The following is an 18,871-nucleotide window of genomic DNA, read 5'->3' on the forward strand; positions in this document are numbered from 1 at the left end:
GAACATTCAATCGAAAAGAATATACCAACCTGACATTAAGATAATAATTGATAATTATGATAATGAATGAACTTGGTTAGACGTATGATGAAAAGAGATAAGATACATTGTAATGGCTATCCACGAGTTACCAATGCAAAGAGATATTTGTAGCTTATACTTACATGTGAGTCTACATAAATGTAGACTTTTCCTTATGCTTCAGCTTCATAAAATAGTAACACATAGTGAAATGGACGATTAATAACTTAGTTCAACAACAGTGCCTTATACACCAATAACATAGACCCGATATGACATACACACATATTGAAAAAGACCACTTAGATGTTTGATTTGTCATTCCTCATCTGATATGTAGTGGTCAGAGAGATATTTTTCATTATTTAAGACATTATTTCGCTCCGTCACAGTCAATTCTCTGTTGCTTGCTTCCGCCATTTTGGTGGCTAGTTGAAGCATGATATGTCGACATCTCTGCATCAATATTCTGTTGTTCTCCTTTTTAATTCTGCTAACTGCTTTCTCATAGTCATCCACATTATGTCTAGGCATGGTCAATGAACAATGATGAGGTACCGGTGCCCTTAAGTTACATAGATCATTAAACAAGCTCTCCTGCTCTGTTACCCTAAACGCCCATTCTGGCCAAATACCAGCGTAATAATCCTTTGGGCACGAATATTTTTCGCTCATGTAGTCATAACTAAATCGAGGTAATAGCCACACTTTTGGAAGGCTTCGACAGTGTGAACTTCCTGCACCCCTTGAAGACATTTTTCGTATGCAGAAACTTAAAATAATTAGATTGAAGATAAATAACTATTGTAATGGGTTGGAAAATGATCGTAGTTGGGGTACTGCTATTTATAGATATGCAGAGGAGATGTCATGGTTACGATAATTCAGATGAGGGGTTATTGTGGAAGAACACACACCCATGATATTATTTTAACTTATTCATTTGATATAACCCTTCGAAATTGTTATTGGTGACTTTTTGTAGTTTGTGTAGCCGTGATATTGTTGCAGTTCGTATTCTGCCGTTGTCAGCATATGTATGTCATTTAGTGAATTTCTTTGTTTATAGCGACCCCGGTCTTTTCCCATTTGATTATTGTATCCGGACTTAGGTTCCGTAGATTCCGTCATTGTATTATTGTTGCTGTCATTCATCATTTTCTTATTTTGAGTCTTGGGTTGTGTTGGGAAGATTTGGAGCAGGTTGGTTGAGCTTAGGAACCAAGTCTAGTTGCCCAGAATTTTGGCTTGTCCGCTCGAGCGGGGAATACACCCATCCAGTATGTCCTGTGTATTGTTGGCCGCTCGAGCGGGGGATTGGACGCTCAAGCGGAAAGTCGTGAGTGACGCTCGAGCGGGGAGTTGGGCGCTCGAGCGGGGACCTGTCTGCAAAAACTTCTGGGAGTGTGCATTCGCCGCTCAAGCGGGAGTTTGGCCGCTCGAGCGGGAGTCTGTGAGTGGCGCTCGAGCGGGGGTTTCCACGCTCGAGCGGGGCGACTGGTATAAAAATCCGAGATCCGACTTTCTGGATGATTTTTCATCTCCTTTTTTATTTTAAAACCCTAGAACCGTCTTCTCCCTCTCCCTACACACCTTCTCTCTTAGGTTTGATCTACTTAGAGTGATTTCTACCCTAAGTTCTTTGTTAAAAAGATAGAGTGGGTCGAGGGCTTCCATTTAATCTGAACATTTAGTGATTTGGAGCACATTGGAATTTGGGTATTCATCTCCATCTTCTCTTTTGGGGCTATTTCTTCGAGGTAGGGATTTCCTACTCCATTTTATAAGTTTTGTTCTAAGTTTTGGTATTTTAATATGTTGGGGTTACTTTGATAATTTTGAGGAAAACCCTAGTTGTATTAATTAATTAATTTGTATAATTAATTTAAGGGAATTGGGTTAAATTCATGAAATTGGGGAATTTATTGATTAAATGGTGTAGTTGGATATTTTAAATCACTCACCTATTGAATAGTTGATATATTTATTTCCAAGTCTAGAAATATCTGTTTTGGGCTATCGGTGAAGGATAGTCGTGATTATTGTAGACAATGCATGTGGATTAGGTATAACTAAAACTAATCACATTGATTAAGTCATCAATTTTGACTGTTGAATTAATACAGACATTATGTGTATTGATTGAGTGTTGTATGTGTTATGTGTTTACATACATTGTTTTGTGTGGGAGGAGATAGGGGATGTACTCCACGGTTTAGGGGAAGATAGGGGATGGACCTCTAAACCGGATTTTGTTTGGGAGGAGATAGGGGATGGACTCCATTAGCATCACTTTTATGTGTGCTTATTTATATAGAAGTGTTTTTATTGATACAGCACTAAAATGTGTATCAATCTGGAAGTATGAAGTGTTTTGATTTGAGCTTGAGTCTCATTGTTTGTTGACATTGGAAGAATGTGAATATGATATATATAATTCACTGTTGTAAGTTTGGCCAGGTTCTGAGCCATATTGATAAAGTTGGAAAGTAAAACGTGTCTTAGACAATAGTGTCATGAGACTGTAAAATGAAGTAATTGATTATTTTGGTTAACCATCTGTTGAATACTATTGCTTTATTCATTGCTTATATGTGGTTTAGTATATTTCTACTGGGCTGTGGCTCACCCTTTATGGGAACATCATTTTCAGGTCCAGGTGATAAGCTACCTCCAAGGACATAGCTTGGAAGGACTTGGATTTTGAAGATCATTTTCAGTTATTTGCTTTTATTTGTTAGTACATGTAAACACACAAGCCTAGGGCTTTATTTGTATTTGAGCTAGAACTCATACTTTTGTGTCCAAGTGTTGGCATGGAAAGATGTAAGCCTGTAGGGCATTTAATTTGATGTTACATGTAATGCTTTGTTTAGTAAGACTCTGATGAATGTTGTAATGAACTGTTTCCTTTTTAACATTGCATGTTGACGTTATATATATTTAATGGGTTTATTTTTCGAGGGCGCTACAACTTGGTATCAGAGCGTACCGGGTTTGAATACTTTGGGTACGTGGGAAGTGATTAGTATCACATTGGGTTCGTCTCGTTTGATAGAGACTTAGTGTAATGTTATATGCTTATGTGATAACATGTTTATGTGATTATGTGGGTATGGAATGTAGTTTCTATGATGTTGATTGGACCTTTGAGTTTCTTGCAGTCTTGTTGGAAAGGCACTTGATCACTGCTGCTTCCAACCGGAACTATAGTAACGCATTGGGACTATCGTTATCCGGGAATGAAATTCGTAGGTGCTTATGTGATTATGTGCTTGCGTGGAATGAATTATTGTTGTCCCATGCATTAGGACGCGAGTGTTTAGTTTCGGCACATTTATTAATGTGCTAATGTCTTTGTTTCCTTCATTAGGATGTCAGGACGAGGACGAGGACGCGGTAGGCGCGGTAGGCCGGGTAGGCAGGAGGTGCCTGTGCCAGAGGAGATTCCAGCAGCTCAGGAGGGAATTGGCTAGGCCAATGTGGCCGAGCCAGTAGGCCAGCAGGCTACGGGCGCTCTAGCCCGAGAGATAGCAGGGGCATTCAGGGAGTTAGTAGGCATTCTTAGAGCTGAGAATCAAGCTCGGGATGTTGCTGCAGATGCAGGACCTTCCTTTCTGAGGAGGGAGTTCTTCCGGTCTAATCCGGATGAATTTGTGGGTGATCCTAAAGAGCCGCTTAAGGCAGATGAATGGCTCGAACAGACAACGAAGACGTTTGAGATGCTTGGCATCGAAGACGATGGGTTGAAAGTGACCTTGGCATCTTTCCAGCTGAAGGGGGATGCGGGTCAGTGGTGGAAGTTCTCTAAGGCTCGTGTTGGAGGTACATGGGAGGCATTTGTGAATGCTTTCCAGGAGAAGTTCTTATCTCCAGCAGTCAGGGAGAAGCTGAGAGACCAGTTTTGTCAGCTTAAGCAGGCGAGTTCTTCTGTGGCCGAGTTTGAGGCTGCATTTACTAGCTTGTCCAGGTTTGCACTTGAGTTGGTGGCGTCTGAGGAACGCCGTTGTATCGAGTTCGAGAAGAAGTTGAGGCGTGGCCTCAAGCTGAGAGTTGGGGGAACTATGATTCGGGATTATGGGCGTATGGTTGATGCTGCAGCCCACATGGAAATTATGATGCAGGAGGAGGAGAAAGGACAGAAGGGCTCCAAGAGGAGTCAGGATGGTCAGAGTGATGGTAGGAGACAGAAGGGTTTTAATCCTCAGCAGTCTCAGGGTAGCTTTTCTAGATCGACTTTTCCTGTGCCGAGTGCTAGTTCGGGGAAAGGTAGTCAGGGCGACATTACCTGTTTCAAGTGTGGCCAGCTGGGTCACAAGTCTCCAGTTTGTCCTCAGAGGGGAGGAGTGCAGAGAGCAGCATCATCTTCGGTTCGATCTCAGAGCCAAAGTCAGGGTAGAGGTCAGCCACTCTCGTGTTATCAGTGTGGTCAGCCAGGGCATATGAAGAGGTATTGCCCGCAGTTGGGTGGCACATCTGGTGCATCTGGTTTGAGGCAGATTCAGGGTCAGCAGCCAGCTCAGTCGGGTCAGGCCTCGAGGGCCAATCAGGGGGCTTCATCGTCCCAGTCAGTGCAGCAATCTTATGCACCTAGGGGCGAGCAGGTTGATCAGAGGTCGTCTGGGCGCGTGTTTGCTGTTACCGCGCAGGATCTTGTACCGGCTCCATCAGTTGTGAGAGGTACTTTCTTGTTTTGCAACTCGGTTGCTAATGTTTTGATTGATACGGGTGCATCTCATTCCTTTGGGTCTGCTGCATTTGCATCTGTTTTGGAGTTGGAGTTTGCACAGTTAGCATCTCCTATATGTGTAGTGTCACCTCTTGGGGGTGAATTGATTTTGAAACAAGGTGTTAGGGGTTGTGATATAGAGGCTGATTATCATAGAATCCCATTTTCCTTTGTAGTTATGCCCATGAGGGGTTTCGATGTTATTTTGGGTATGGACTGGTTATCGTCATACCGAGCAGTTATTGATTGCTACCACCAGAGGGTCACTTGTTGTACTGTGAGCGGAGAGTATTTTCATTTTCTGGGGGACCGGGTTGGTGATGTGTTGCCACCGGGGTATGTTCCACGAGGACGGAGTGAGCTTAGTGGTCTACTTGCTAACCTTTCGATTAGTGAGGATGATGAGACACAGATTGTGTTGCCAAGGGTGGTTTGTGAGTACTCGGACGTCTTTCCTGAGGATCTTGTTGGTTTGCCACCGCATCGGGAGATTGAGTTCTCTATTGACTTAGTGCCCAGCACGGCGCCGATTTCTATGGCACCTTATCGTTTTGCCCCAGCCGAGTTAGTTGAGTTGAAGATTCAGCTCCAGGAGTTACTAGACAAGGGTTTTATTCGTCCTAGTGTTTCGCCGTGGGGAGCACCGGCCCTCTTTGTTAAAAAGAAAGGTGGTGCTTTGAGACTTTGTATAGATTACCGGAAATTGAATCGGGCTACGGTTAAGAATAAGTACCCTATGCCTCGTATAGATGATCTGTTCGATCAGTTGAAGGGTTCCCGTTGTTTCTCAAAGATAGACTTGAGATCGGGTTATCATCAGTTAAGAGTCAGGGAGGAGGATATTCCGAAAACGGCATTCCGTACGCGGTATGGCCACTATGAGTTTCTGGTGATGCCATTTGGGCTCACCAATGCACCGGCAGTTTTTATGGATTTGATGAACCGGATATTTCGAGAATTTTTAGATCGTTTTGTAGTCGTATTCGTGGACGACATCCTTATCTATTCACCTTCTGAGGAGAAGCACAAGGAACACTTGAGAGTAGTGCTTGAGTTACTTAGAGCCCATAAGCTTTATGCTAAGTTTGGGAAGTGTGAGTTCTGGCTAGAAGAGGTCAAGTTCTTAGGCCATGTCGTTTCTGGGGAAGGAGTGTCTGTTGATACATCCAAGACTGAGGCAGTGCAAGATTGGGCACAGCCTAAGAGTGTGTTTGAGATCCGCAGTTTTCTGGGGTTAGCTGGGTATTATCGTCGGTTTGTGAAAGATTTCTCCAAATTAGCTTCGCCTTTGACTAGATTGACTCGAAAGGGAGTCAAATTTGTATGGAGTGAGACTTGTGAAAAGTCGTTTCAGGAGTTGAAAGTTAGGCTGACCACCGCTCCGGTGTTGATTATTCCAGAGAGAGGGCTGGGTTACGCGGTTTATTGTGATGCCTCATGAGAGGGTCTGGGTTGTGTGTTAATGCAAGAAGGGAAAGTAGTTGCCTATGGCTCACGACAGTTGAAAATTCACGAGCAGAATTACCCTACGCATGATCTAGAGTTAGCAGCTGTGATATTTGCCTTGAAGATTTGGAGGCATTATCTTTATGGTGAGAAATTTGAGGTATTCTCGGATCATAAGAGTCTGAAATATTTGTTTACACAGAAAGACTTGAACTTGAGGCAGAGGAGGTGGATGGAATTTATAGAGCATTATGACTTTGAGTTGCATTATCATCCGGGAAAGGCCAATGTGGTGGCCGATGCCCTTAGCAGGAAACCTGTTGGTGACATAGCTAGTATAGCCATCCGAGAATGGGAGATGTTGGGTGCACTTGGGGAGTTCGATTTACTTCTGGGCGAATCCGTTGAGGCTACGGCCTTGTTTTCTGTTGTTGCACAGCCTACACTTGTGACTTGAGTGTTAGAGGCTCAGAGAGGTGACCCTGAGGTAGAATCTCTCCGTGAGAAGATTTCCGGTGGGAAGGTTGAGAAGGGTTTGACGGTGTATTCCGACCTGAGTGTGAGATACCGAGACCGTCTGTTTGTGTCGGAATCTTGTCGAGAGGAGGTACTCCGAGAGTTTCATTATTATCGCCTTGCGGTGCATCCGGGAGGCACTAAGATGTATCGGGATTTGGGTCGCCAGTTTTGGTGGCGAGGTATAAAGAGAGATGTGGCAGCTTTTGTGTCTAAGTGCCTTACTTGTCAGCAAGTGAAGGCCGAACATCAGAGGCCGGCGGGTTTGTTGCAACCCTTGCCTATTGCCGAGTGGAAGTGGGAACATGTCACCATGGACTTCGTTGTGGGTCTTCCGAGGACTCAGCGGGGTAGTGATGCTATTTGGGTGGTTGTAGACCGGTTGACTAAGTCGGCGCACTTTATTCCTATGCACGTGAGAGATTCGGTCGGTCATTTTGCCGACTTGTACATTCGGGACATAGTGAGGTTACACGGGGTTCCAGTGACGATCTTCTCAGATAGAGATCCTCGTTTTACTGCCAGGTTGTGGCAGAGTTTGCAGAGTGCCTTAGGCACCAAGTTGACCTTTAGCACGGCTTATCATCCTCAGACTGATGGGCAGCCCGAGCGTACTATTCAGATCCTTGAGGATATGCTGCGGGGTTGTGTTCTAGACTTTAGTGGTTCGTGGGAGAGGCACTTGCCGTTGGTGGAGTTTGCCTACAACAACAGTTTCCAGTCTAGTATCGGTATGGCACCATTTGAGGCCTTGTATGGCCGACCGTGTAGATCTCCTGTTTGTTGGGCCGAGGTAGGTGATGCACCTCTGCTGGGTCCGGAGTTGGTGAGGGAAACGACGGAGAAAGTTGAGCTTATCCGTAAGAGGCTTGTTACAGCACAGAGTCGTCAGAAATCTTATGCCGACCGTAGGAGGAGACCTTTGGTGTTTGAGGTGGGTGATCATGTCTTTCTGAAGATATCACCTAGACGGGGAATGATGAGGTTTGGGAAGAGCGAGAAGTTATCCCCTCGGTTCATTGGTCCGTTTGAGATCCTTGAGAGGATTGGCTAGGCTGCTTATCGTTTAGCATTACCGCCGCAGTTGTCCGGAGTACATGACGTGTTTCATGTGAGTATACTTCGGAAATATGAGCCGGATCCATCACATGTGTTGGATTGGACTGATTTAGTGGTTGATGAGGATGTCTCGTATGAGGAGAGACCGGTTCGGGTCTTAGATAGGCGGGATCAAGTTTTGCGAGGCAAAACCATCCCTTTGGTCAAAGTTTTGTGGAAACATCACGGAGTGGAGGAAGCCACTTGGGAACGTGAGTTGGAAGTTCGCGAAAAATACCCGGACATGTTTATCGATTTGTAATCTTGTATTTAGATTTTGTAATATTGTTGAACTTAAGAGCTTTACATATGTCTTAAGTTGTAAAACATTGATTATGTTTTGGTAAATGGGTGTATCTTGAAACTTGCTTCATTATAGAAGTTTAGTGTAACATTACATATGTTGATTACATTGTTGAGCGTGTTGTATATATATCATGCAATTGAATATGATATGGAAATTGCTATCATTGGAAGGAATAATGCATAATAGTGATGCAGGTTGAAATATATGTTGTTTTATATATATATTGTAAGATGCTCCTTGATAAAGAGATGAAGTGACCAGTATTGGGTCAAGATGTTTATTGTTGTTATACAATATTTTTGAGAATTGAAAAAAAAAAAAAAAAAAAAAAACTTGTTTTTATTTACAAACTTATGCTTAATTTCGGCGACGAAATTCTTTTAAGGGGGGGAGGTTATAGCGACCCCGGTCTTTTCCCATTTGATTATTGTATCCGGACTTAGGTTCCGTAGATTCCGTCATTGTATTATTGTTGTTGTCATTCATCATTTTCTTATTTTGAGTCTTGGGTTGTGTTGGGAAGATTTGGAGCAGGTTGGTTGAGCTTAGGAACCAAGTCTAGTTGCCCAGAATTTTGGCTTGTCCGCTCGAGCGGGGGTTTGGGCGCTCGAGCGGGGAATACACCCATCCAGTATGTCCTGTGTATTGTTGGCCGCTCGAGCGGGGGATTGGACGCTCGAGCGAAAAGTCGTGAGTGACGCTCGAGCGGGGAGTTAGGCGCTCGAGCGGGGACCTGTCTGCAAAAACTTCTGGGAGTGTGCATTCGCCGCTCGAGCGGGAGTTTGGCCGCTCGAGCGGGAGTCTGTGAGTGGCGCTCGAGCGGGGGTTTCCACGCTCGAGCGGGGCGACTGGTATAAAAATCCGAGATCCGACTTTCTGGATGATTTTTCATCTCCTTTTTTATTTTAAAACCCTAGAACCGTCTTCTCCCTCTCCCTACACACCTTCTCTCTTAGGTTTGATCTACTTAGAGTGTATTTCTACCCTAAGTTCTTTGTTAAAAAGATAGAGTGGGTCGAGGGCTTCCATTTAATCTGAACATTTAGTGATTTGGAGCACATTGGAATTTGGGTATTCATCTCCATCTTCTCTTTTGGGGCTATTTCTTCGAGGTAGGGATTTCCTACTCCATTTTATAAGTTTTGTTCTAAGTTTTGGTATTTTAATATGTTGGGGTTACTTTGATAATTTTGAGGAAAACCCTAGTTGTATTAATTAATTAATTTGTATAATTAATTTAAGGGAATTGGGTTAAATTCATGAAATTGAGGAATTTATTGATTAAATGGTGTAGTTGGATATTTTAAATCACTCGCCTATTGAATAGTTGATATATTTATTTCCAAGTCTAGAAATATCTGTTTTGGGCTATCGGTGAAGGATAGTCGTGATTGTTGTAGACAATGCATGTGGATTAGGTATAACTAAAACTAATCACATTGATTAAGTCATCAATTTTGACTGTTGAATTAATACAGACATTATGTGTATTGATTGAGTGTTGTATGTGTTATGTGTTTACATACATTGTTTTGTGTGGGAGGAGATAGGGGATGTACTCCACGGTTTAGGGGAAGATAGGGGATGGACCTCTAAACCGGATTTTGTTTGGGAGGAGATAGGGGATGGACTCCATTAGCATCACTTTTATGTGTGCTTATTTATATAGAAGTGTTTTTATTGATACAGCACTAAAATGTGTATCAATCTGGAAGTATGAAGTGTTTTGATTTGAGCTTGAGTCTCATTGTTTGTTGACATTGGAAGAATGTGAATATGATATATATAATTCACTGTTGTAAGTTTGGCCAGGTTCTGAGCCATATTGATAAAGTTCGAAAGTAAAACGTGTCTTAGACAATAGTGTCATGAGACTGTAAAATGAAGTAATTGATTATCTTGGTTAACCATCTGTTGAATACTATTGCTGTATTCATTGCTTATATGTGGTTTAGTATATTTCTACTGGGCTGTGGCTCACCCTTTATGGGAACATCATTTTCAGGTCCAGGTGATAAGCTACCTCCAAGGACATAGCTTGGAAGGACTTGGATTTTGAAGATCATTTTCAGTTATTTGCTTTTATTTGTTAGTACATGTAAACACACAAGCCTAGGGCTTTATTTGTATTTGAGCTAGAACTCATACTTTTGTGTCCAAGTGTTGGCATGGAAAGATGTAAGCCTGTAGGGCATTTAATTTGATGTTACATGTAATGCTTTGTTTAGTAAGACTCTGATGAATGTTGTAATGAACTGTTTCCTTTTTAACATTGCATGTTGATGTTATATATATTTAATGGGCTTATTTTTCGAGGGCGCTACATTGTTATTGGATATCGATTTCATATATGAAAACTTGTGTAGGTCTATGACTCATTTACCTGAGGAGATCCCATTATTGATTCATCAGCATGGAGCCAATACGATATGGTGTTAGTCGGTATGAATTATTTATTTGTAATCGATATTTGAATACTAGAAAAAGACTGGAGCTGCTACATAATATAAGGTCAAACTGTATTCAAATTCAAAATTCAATTGTAATATTTGGAAAGTATAACTTAAATTTTGTTTGTATCATTGCTTTTGTTAAATGTCATCAATTTCATCATCTTCAAATAGATACATGAAGTAGTACATTTGTAGTTGTCAATAATAATATAATTATTAGTTATTTAACGTGACGTGTGTTCTAATTCGATTCATACAAACATTTTCTAAAATTTAGGCTATAAATTAAATTTCTTCATATGTGCAAATTCTATGGACAAAACTAACCAATGAAAAAGTTAGTAAATTAAGTGTTAATTGTATTTTACGTCCTTATGATTTAACTAAAAACCACATAAACCCCCATTGTAGTCTTCGATGAAGGGTACAACCAACTTCGTTAATAGTTTTAGGAAAACGTCAACACTACCCTTGCTTTTGATGGAGCCTTTCATTTGTATGCCATAACACTGCAAATGTTTGTGTTTATCTATTTCTCTGGTACATTTACATTAGTTACGCACTATGCACCACTATTCATCTCACCCACTATTTTAGTTAATAGAAGATGGGTTCATTTTCATAATTCAATAGTCATTTCAGTAATCAAATGTGTAGTTAAAAACATTATGTTTCATACACACAACGTTATCTTGTGCAAGCGAAAGATCAACCAAAATTAAAATGCCGACGATCTGATTTAGGCATATGGGACATCGCCTTGGACTATAGAGTCCTACGTTGCCTACTACATACGGGTTCTGTGGGGTGTACCAAATTGGTCTTATTCGATTGGACCACCATCTCATTACAACTCTTGTAGAGAGGTGGCATATAGAGACGCGCACATTTCATTTCCCTGTTGGAGAGTCCACGGTTACATTACAGGATGTGGCTTTTCTATTCAACCTACCTGTTGATGAAGACGTGGTACCTGGAAAAGACTCAGGAAATAAGGTTGATGATTTGATAGCTTTATGTGTGGAGTTGTTAGGAGCAGCACCTACACAACAAGACTTCATTGGATCCTCGCTGAAGTTGAAATGGATATCAAATCATTTCTGTGAGCTGCCACATGATGCAACAGATGAGACGGTTCATCATTACGCTCGAGAGTATATTATATGGCTTATTGAACCATCTCATCATTACGCTCGACACATGTATGGGTCACAAAATATAGTCAAGATGATGTTTTTCCACTACTTACAAACTTCGACCATATCCACGAGTACAGTTGGGGTGGTGCCACATTGGCATGTTTGTATAGGATTTTGTGTCGGGTGACTAAGCCTGATATGAAGGAGATGACTGGGCCACTTGTGTTGTTACAAGTGAGTTGCAATGACTTCTAGCTTTATCTCATATTCTTAATTGCCTTGTTTTGTGAAATGCCTAGTGTTGTAGTGAATAATGTCATCATTCAATACAGGTTTGGGCATGGGAGAGATTAAGCAGGATCGCCCCCAGTAAGAAGTCTAACATTGTTGATGGTAAGCATGCCATAAGGGAGGGAGACCAGCAGTTACCACCTAGTCCAAGAGCTTGCAAGTGAAGGGTTCCGTTCAGCCATGAGGTGATATCGACTAATGTCAGTATCATCTTTAGGGACCAGTTTGGCCGCATGATAGAGGGGGAGGTTTGTAATTTTGTTATGTCAATTGATATGTTCATTTTTGTCAACCTTTGATCTACATATTGCCCTCTAAATTATTGCATCATTATTTTAGTTCATATAGGAGCCTTACGAGAGAGAGGATGACATCATGACCGGCTTCCCATCGTGTTGTACCATTGGTCGAGACATATGGATGGCACGAGTGCCACTTATATGCTTTGATATCATTGATAAGCATCTCCCCAACCAAGTGCTTAGACAGTTTGGACGAGTTTAGGGTGTGCCTGATTGCTTTGACCTGAACTTGGCGATGCATTTTAAAGATAGACATGGAAAAATGGCCATTGATTGGGCAAATGGAATACCAGAAGTTTATGGACGATTGGAACAGCAGACGTAACACAATTTTCCACGCTGAGATGAGTGATAAAGTGCTTACATCTTCTGACCCATACATGTTATGGTTTCGCCGTCATAAACGTCTAGTACTGAGTAATCCAAGCGACATTGTTGCATTCGGATACCAAGGCATCGGGGGTAGTTTAGAGGGATTGGTAAGTTCTTTATAAAGTAACAAAACTACATTTCCTTAAATTTTTGTATGTTTAAGTTGGCGTTGATGGTTACATAATATTAGTACATTTCATTACAGGTTCGTAGAGTTGCATGGGCATATCACTTGGTAGACGATACCCATATCACATATGATGGTAGAGAGGCATTAGATGCCATTGGTGAGATACGGGAGTTACTGTGCAATGGTTTACAACAGGCATACCAACGTGACCAACTAAATTTCGGCCACTTTGGCAAGGATCCTTCTATGGGAGTAGATATTACAGCCACATCAGTGTCGCCCACAAATATTTTATCCACAGAGCCATCGACATTAATGCCCCCACCGCATCCTACCCCACATTATGCACATCAATTTGACCATTTTGATGTGGAACACATTGGCGAGGGGCCTTCCATGGGTTTGTTACCTCCTGTTCCATCTACAACAATGCCTACACCTCAGACTTCCCCACCTCATCTTACCATTACACATTCCAGTATTCCCCTAAGCTATATCTTCTCATGTTCCGACATAATTCCACAGGCCATGGCCATATATTGGACCCCTCCTAGTCACCACTCCCATATAAGACAGAGGTTGGTAGCCCGTTGACTCCCTTAGCACCACTGTCCACTATATGTTTGTCTAATATGATTCCGTCTGCTTTGACATTGACCACATCCGACCACTTCATAGCACCTTCATCTTTTACACCACCGCAAACCAATTTTGACGAGACAATGGCATCATCATCTCCTACTCCACACATAACCTTGAGCTACCATGTTGATCCACTCATTACCCATGGCTTCCACATTGAGAAGGGGGAGAGAAGAGGGCCAGGTCCATGCCCCTACCAGAGAGACAGGTAGGGGTAGAGGTCGTGGTGGCCGTCGAGGCCGAGGTTGCGGTGTGAGTAGAGGCCGAGGCCGAGATCGAGCTATAGACCATGATAGTAGTACAATGAATGAGGGCGTTTCACAGCTCAGTACGGTATGTGAAACTTTGCCGAATGTGGTATCAAATATTTCTACTGCACCCATTGGTGATGGGCAGCCACCTTTTCCATAAGCTGGCAAAGGAGTCGTACGTGCAGCACCATAAGATATACAGAGAGTATACAGTAAGAGACCTAGGAGACAGACCCATGGAATGGGTTGTGGAACAGGGGGAAAATTAGCACATTAGGGACAACCAACACTGGTAAGTAGCTTCACACATTATCTTCAGGTGGTGTTTTCTCTTGGATTAGTCTAGAATGTTTAAGTTGTGGCTTATTATATAGTTGTGGCTTTTTGTTTATCTTATTTTGTAATTGTTTTTTGTCAATAATAAGTTTTTTTTTTTTTTTTTTGTGAATTTTGCAAAGAAGTATGGCTATGTCCTGCTTAAAAGTGTTTGAAGTTCTTTGGGAAATGTCCTACTTATATCTGTAATGTATACCAACCATTTGTTTTGTTTATATAAATTTGCAGAAACTATACAGTTATAGTCAGCTAGGGGATGGGATTGAAGTTTCTGAATATATGCTAGAATTGATTTGCTTCTCCTGTATTTTGGGTCTTTAATTCTAACTTCTAACTTAGTTAAAAATATATTTGCTTCTTCAGATTAGCTTGGAATTTGGGCATCCAGTGTCTTCACATTGATGATTGATTAGAGGAAGGAAAAGGTTGTTCATTTCCATAGTATTTACTTGGCATTTTGATTGAGCTTATTTCTGTATTTTCCTTTTCCCTAAGTTTGAATCTTCTCGAATAAAATGTCACTTAATTTTTTGCTGCCCTACTATATTTCAAGTAAAATTGTGTTGTAATTATGATCAAAGTGAACTTTTGTAGGATTGGGTTGACAAAACTATGGAGCTGAAGAGGATAAATATGACTACATTGGTCCGATGGAATTATAAATAGGTATCCTTAATCCATTATGTTTCATTATCTATTTTCCGTATTGTTTGAATATGTTATGCTATTGTTTTTGGAATATTAGACCTATATGCTTGTCAATGAAAAAAAATACACAGAAGTTGATACATGGACATTTTAGATTGTGATGGAGAACAAGTTTGAAGGCATCGAAGCAATTGAGAGGTGACCAAGTACTTTTCGTAAAAGAACAAGTTTCAATACCCATTATACGGCATACATTTTGTAAAATTGAAAATTCACTTGTAAAGTATATTGTACATGTTAAGAACTTTTGTATGCTTCCTAGTGATATGTACTTCAGTAAATTTAGAAAACATTTTTATGAAGTCTCTATCAATGTAAAAGATTGGACCTTTGAATGTGTGTGGACCATAACGTGCATTTGCAAATGCACAATATTTAAGTGCAACGCTTTAATTTATTATCTTTGCATATGTTGGTGGAAGTTACATATGGTTGACATGGATTTTTGTGTAAATTTGGCATGTACTTTGCAGGATGTTAGAATTTCAATTGAAAAGGAACAATTTATTAGTGGGTTAAATGAGGAGGATGTTATTCTATTGTTGCCTCTTTATTTATGTATCTCGATTAAGAAAGACCATTGTATAATAAACAATTAGTGTTCGTTGTTTGTTGCTCAATCTATTTCTTTTTTTGGGGACCTCTGAATTCCAACACAATTGGTTGTGAAGTCAACTTGGGTTTGTTGTGTCATCCATGATATTCTTGTATCAACAATAAGGTTAGTCTGAAGGTTGGTCTTCACAGTAGCTTAGATTATAATAAATGGGTCGTGTTGGAATGTGTGGCCAGCTCCAAAGAGTTGACATACTCGTTGATTCAATAATGCATTTGAAATATATTCTTAACAACCATTTGACACAGTACTTCATTATTTTATTGTGTAGAGCCTTAGTTTGGATATATATATTTTTCATAGTAAAATGATCATAAAAATGTTGAGTGCATAATTCATTTCTTATTTGCTTGTGGTTCGACATTGAAGCATGCATCTTTCTTTGACCCTCCCAAGTTCATACCCCCAATATTAAGACAAGTCAACAAATGTGAACTTTCCAATTCTTCCATATTCATCTTTTATCCATTATAACATATAAAAGTTATACAAATTAAATTTTTTTTTTTAAAATATACATTTTGTTACAAAAATTATGTAGGGATTAATTTTAATTATCATGAGAGCAATTGGTATAAGGTCATCTGAATAGGTCCAGGAACAGAACTTTTGGAGATAAAATTTTGAAAATATCACTAACAAATGCACTTTTGGCGACAAAATAACTTCATTCCAAAAAGGTTTATTTTTTGACATAACATTTTTTATCCCAAAAGGTTAGTAATTAATCACTAAATGTCCAATTTTGTGATCTAAAATAAAAAATAAAAAATCTATTAGCGACATAAAATATTTTGTCTAAATTTTTTTTTGTCTAAAATCTTAATTTGTTGTAATCACATTCCACTAGCCAGTTAGGAGAGAGAAGGGAAAATCTTCATTTAAAATTGGCAGAATAGTTTTTTCATTTTAAATTTCATTTTTCTTTACTATTTGTCAAATCTGCTATGTTTCAGTATTGCCTGCTCGAGCCAACATTCCATGGTCCCAGAAGTTGCACGCTGCCTGCAAAACTTCTCAGGCTCCTCAATGTGCGCTCGAGCAAAAGTGATGACGGCTTGAGCGAACGGAATGATGGCTCAAGTGCAAAATGCATCAATCCAGCATATTTGCAGGTCGCCCAACTACTGACAACTCCACCTATGGGCTCGAGCGACTGTTTATTGGCTTGAGTGGATAGCTTATGGGTCTGTGGCTTTGCTGGAGCACAAAAGATATGGCTCAAGCGGTATTCAACTTCGTATACCGCAAACCCTCATTTCTAGTTTCGATTTTTTTCCAAAATTTGATCGATTTCTTCCCTTTCTGCTACGGTAAATCATTGTCGCTGCTGTGCTGTGACACCCCCACTTTTGGGCATCATATATTAATATAAATAATTCAACATGGTTAAGTATTAAGTTCCAACATAACAATTAAAGGGGTACGTTACAAAGCTTAATCTTAATACAACCCCAAATGTTTGATTTCTTACACCAATCTCCAGACATTGTTACGTTAATACCTAAAATTTCATCAAAATAGATAAAAAAAAAATGGGCAAGACAGGCCTTAATGGCCAGGCCAAGACGGTTTTAGGTGAACCATGGCTAAACTTCGGCATCTTCGACAAAATCTTCCTTGAGATTTTCTCTTTCTTCTTCATCTGGCATAAAACTTCGTGATTTGCGAAGCCCAATAGGATACAAGAAACCAAAAAAAAAACTAATCACTTCTTACAGTTTGAAAACTTGTGCAATAATAACATAGTCGAGTTAATTAACAACATTTAAAAATATACAATCATCATGAAAAAGATTATAGCGCAGCGAAAAAAACATATATATATATATAGACATGATTCATCACGAATATATTCACAATGAAAATGTCAGTTTATCATAGAGTTCATAACGTAATCTCAATTAATTGTAAATTTGGTCAGCCTACAGTGCCATACTAGGCAACCATTGACCCTAGCCAGGGACTATTCTGCACCTTCTCTTGATCGCAAGGCACTAGACCTAAGGATGCTACATGCTGGGTTAGATACTTAGTGCGTATCATCAGTAGTCCGTCTCAAGAGAACCGGCCTTCCAGAGGTACTTCCTCTGTGTGAGACTTTTACTGCCACCCTTATCGCAAAACCAAATCCGTGAGGTCAGAATACGATCTGGGCCATGTCAAGGTTTTGCAAGCTAAATAATCACATTTCCTTAGAACTAGGGCGCACCCTGCACCAACAAAACATCAATATACCTTTTCCTTGTATTCATCAACGTGCGCATGGCCCAAACCACCCATTTCATTATCTCCATAAACCACCCATATCATTTTCCCCATATTATGGTCGTAATAGCTCTTGATGAAAATACACATAACATGATTCATTCCAATTTATCAAGCATATTAAGGTGCATGCAAGACAAAAAAATGTAAGAACGAGGCAATACAAAAAAGAGTTTAAGCCATGACTAACTTAATTCCAGATTATGAACGGTTTCCACCAAATTGTCCCCTCGAATGAAAATATAGAAATGATAGTAAATGATATTTAAAAATTTTGATTTTGGGTGGAATTATATATTATTAAGTTGGGAACATGTTTGAAGGGGGCTAGAAGTCATTTGGCCACTGGAAGATGTTCAAATATATTAAAAATAGTAGGTTGCTCCAGACTTGTCGCGTTTTTCAAAAATAGGCATATCTCACCCCATGCTTAATGAAGGAGTTGAAACCTGTGGCATTGGAAAGATAACTTAAAAACCTCACATCGCCAATATGAATCACTCAAAAGTTCAATTTGTGGAAGAAACCGTGGCCATGTAAAGTAGGCCTTGCTGCTGTCTTAACAGCCGGGGTGTACATAAAGCATATTTTCGGCTATAAAATAGTGTCAAATAATTTTTGTAAAATTCCCACATATAAATAAGATCCTAAAATAACTCCAGTAGCTTCATATTTTCAAAAGAATAAATAAGTGATTTATTTCATGGTTTAGAAGTGAAAACCGCTCCTGCACTGTGCAGTTTCTGTTCGAATGAACAATGGGTTGTCTTTCTTAGTTCCCTTCTTAGGCAAGCTAGGCTACATTGTTTATGGAGAGGTATTTTCCTTGCATTCAAGAGGTGCTACAAGTTATGACAATAGAGCAAAGAGAATATAAAAATAATAACAAGAGATAACACAAATGACTTCATCTAAGGTATGCAAGAGAGACCTCTCATATTTTAGTTTGTTCTTGCTTCCTTCATGTATTATAAGACATATCAGATTGTTTTGCATTCATTTTCCAAAACTTAAAGAAGTGGAGTATTTCTAAGTATCCTACCTTAGTGAAGCTTTGAAGTCCTTTCAAGTGATGAGTCCTTCCTCTCTTTCATTCCTCCTTCCTCTCTTTCTCTCTTTTCTTTCTCTCCCTCTCCACTCTTTAGCTCCAACCAAAATTTGTAAGCGGCGAGTTGGGGGAGCTTGTGTTTTCATATATAGACTAAAATGAGAGGGAAAGTTTGGATAAAATATTTGGTAAAAGAAT

The 18,871-nt window shown here is 40.1% G+C and overlaps 1 protein-coding gene across 1 annotated transcript; it reads left to right on the forward strand.

Moving 5' to 3' along the window:
- The first annotated feature begins 830 nt into the window (after positions 1–830).
- LOC145793324 (serine/threonine-protein phosphatase 7 long form homolog) lies at positions 831–12,164 on the forward strand. The gene is made up of 5 exons (XM_082876123.1): positions 831–916; positions 1,007–1,058; positions 11,498–11,724; positions 11,880–11,943; positions 12,042–12,164. The coding sequence occupies exons 1-5, from the start codon at positions 831–833 to the stop codon at positions 12,162–12,164; spliced, it is 552 nt and encodes a 183-aa protein (XP_082732249.1).
- Positions 12,165–18,871: the final 6,707 nt, after the last annotated feature.

Source organism: Camellia sinensis, chromosome 6 (genome assembly GCF_055761805.1).
Source record: "Camellia sinensis isolate YWXY chromosome 6, ASM5576180v1, whole genome shotgun sequence".
Taxonomy (NCBI): Eukaryota; Viridiplantae; Streptophyta; class Magnoliopsida; order Ericales; family Theaceae; genus Camellia; species Camellia sinensis.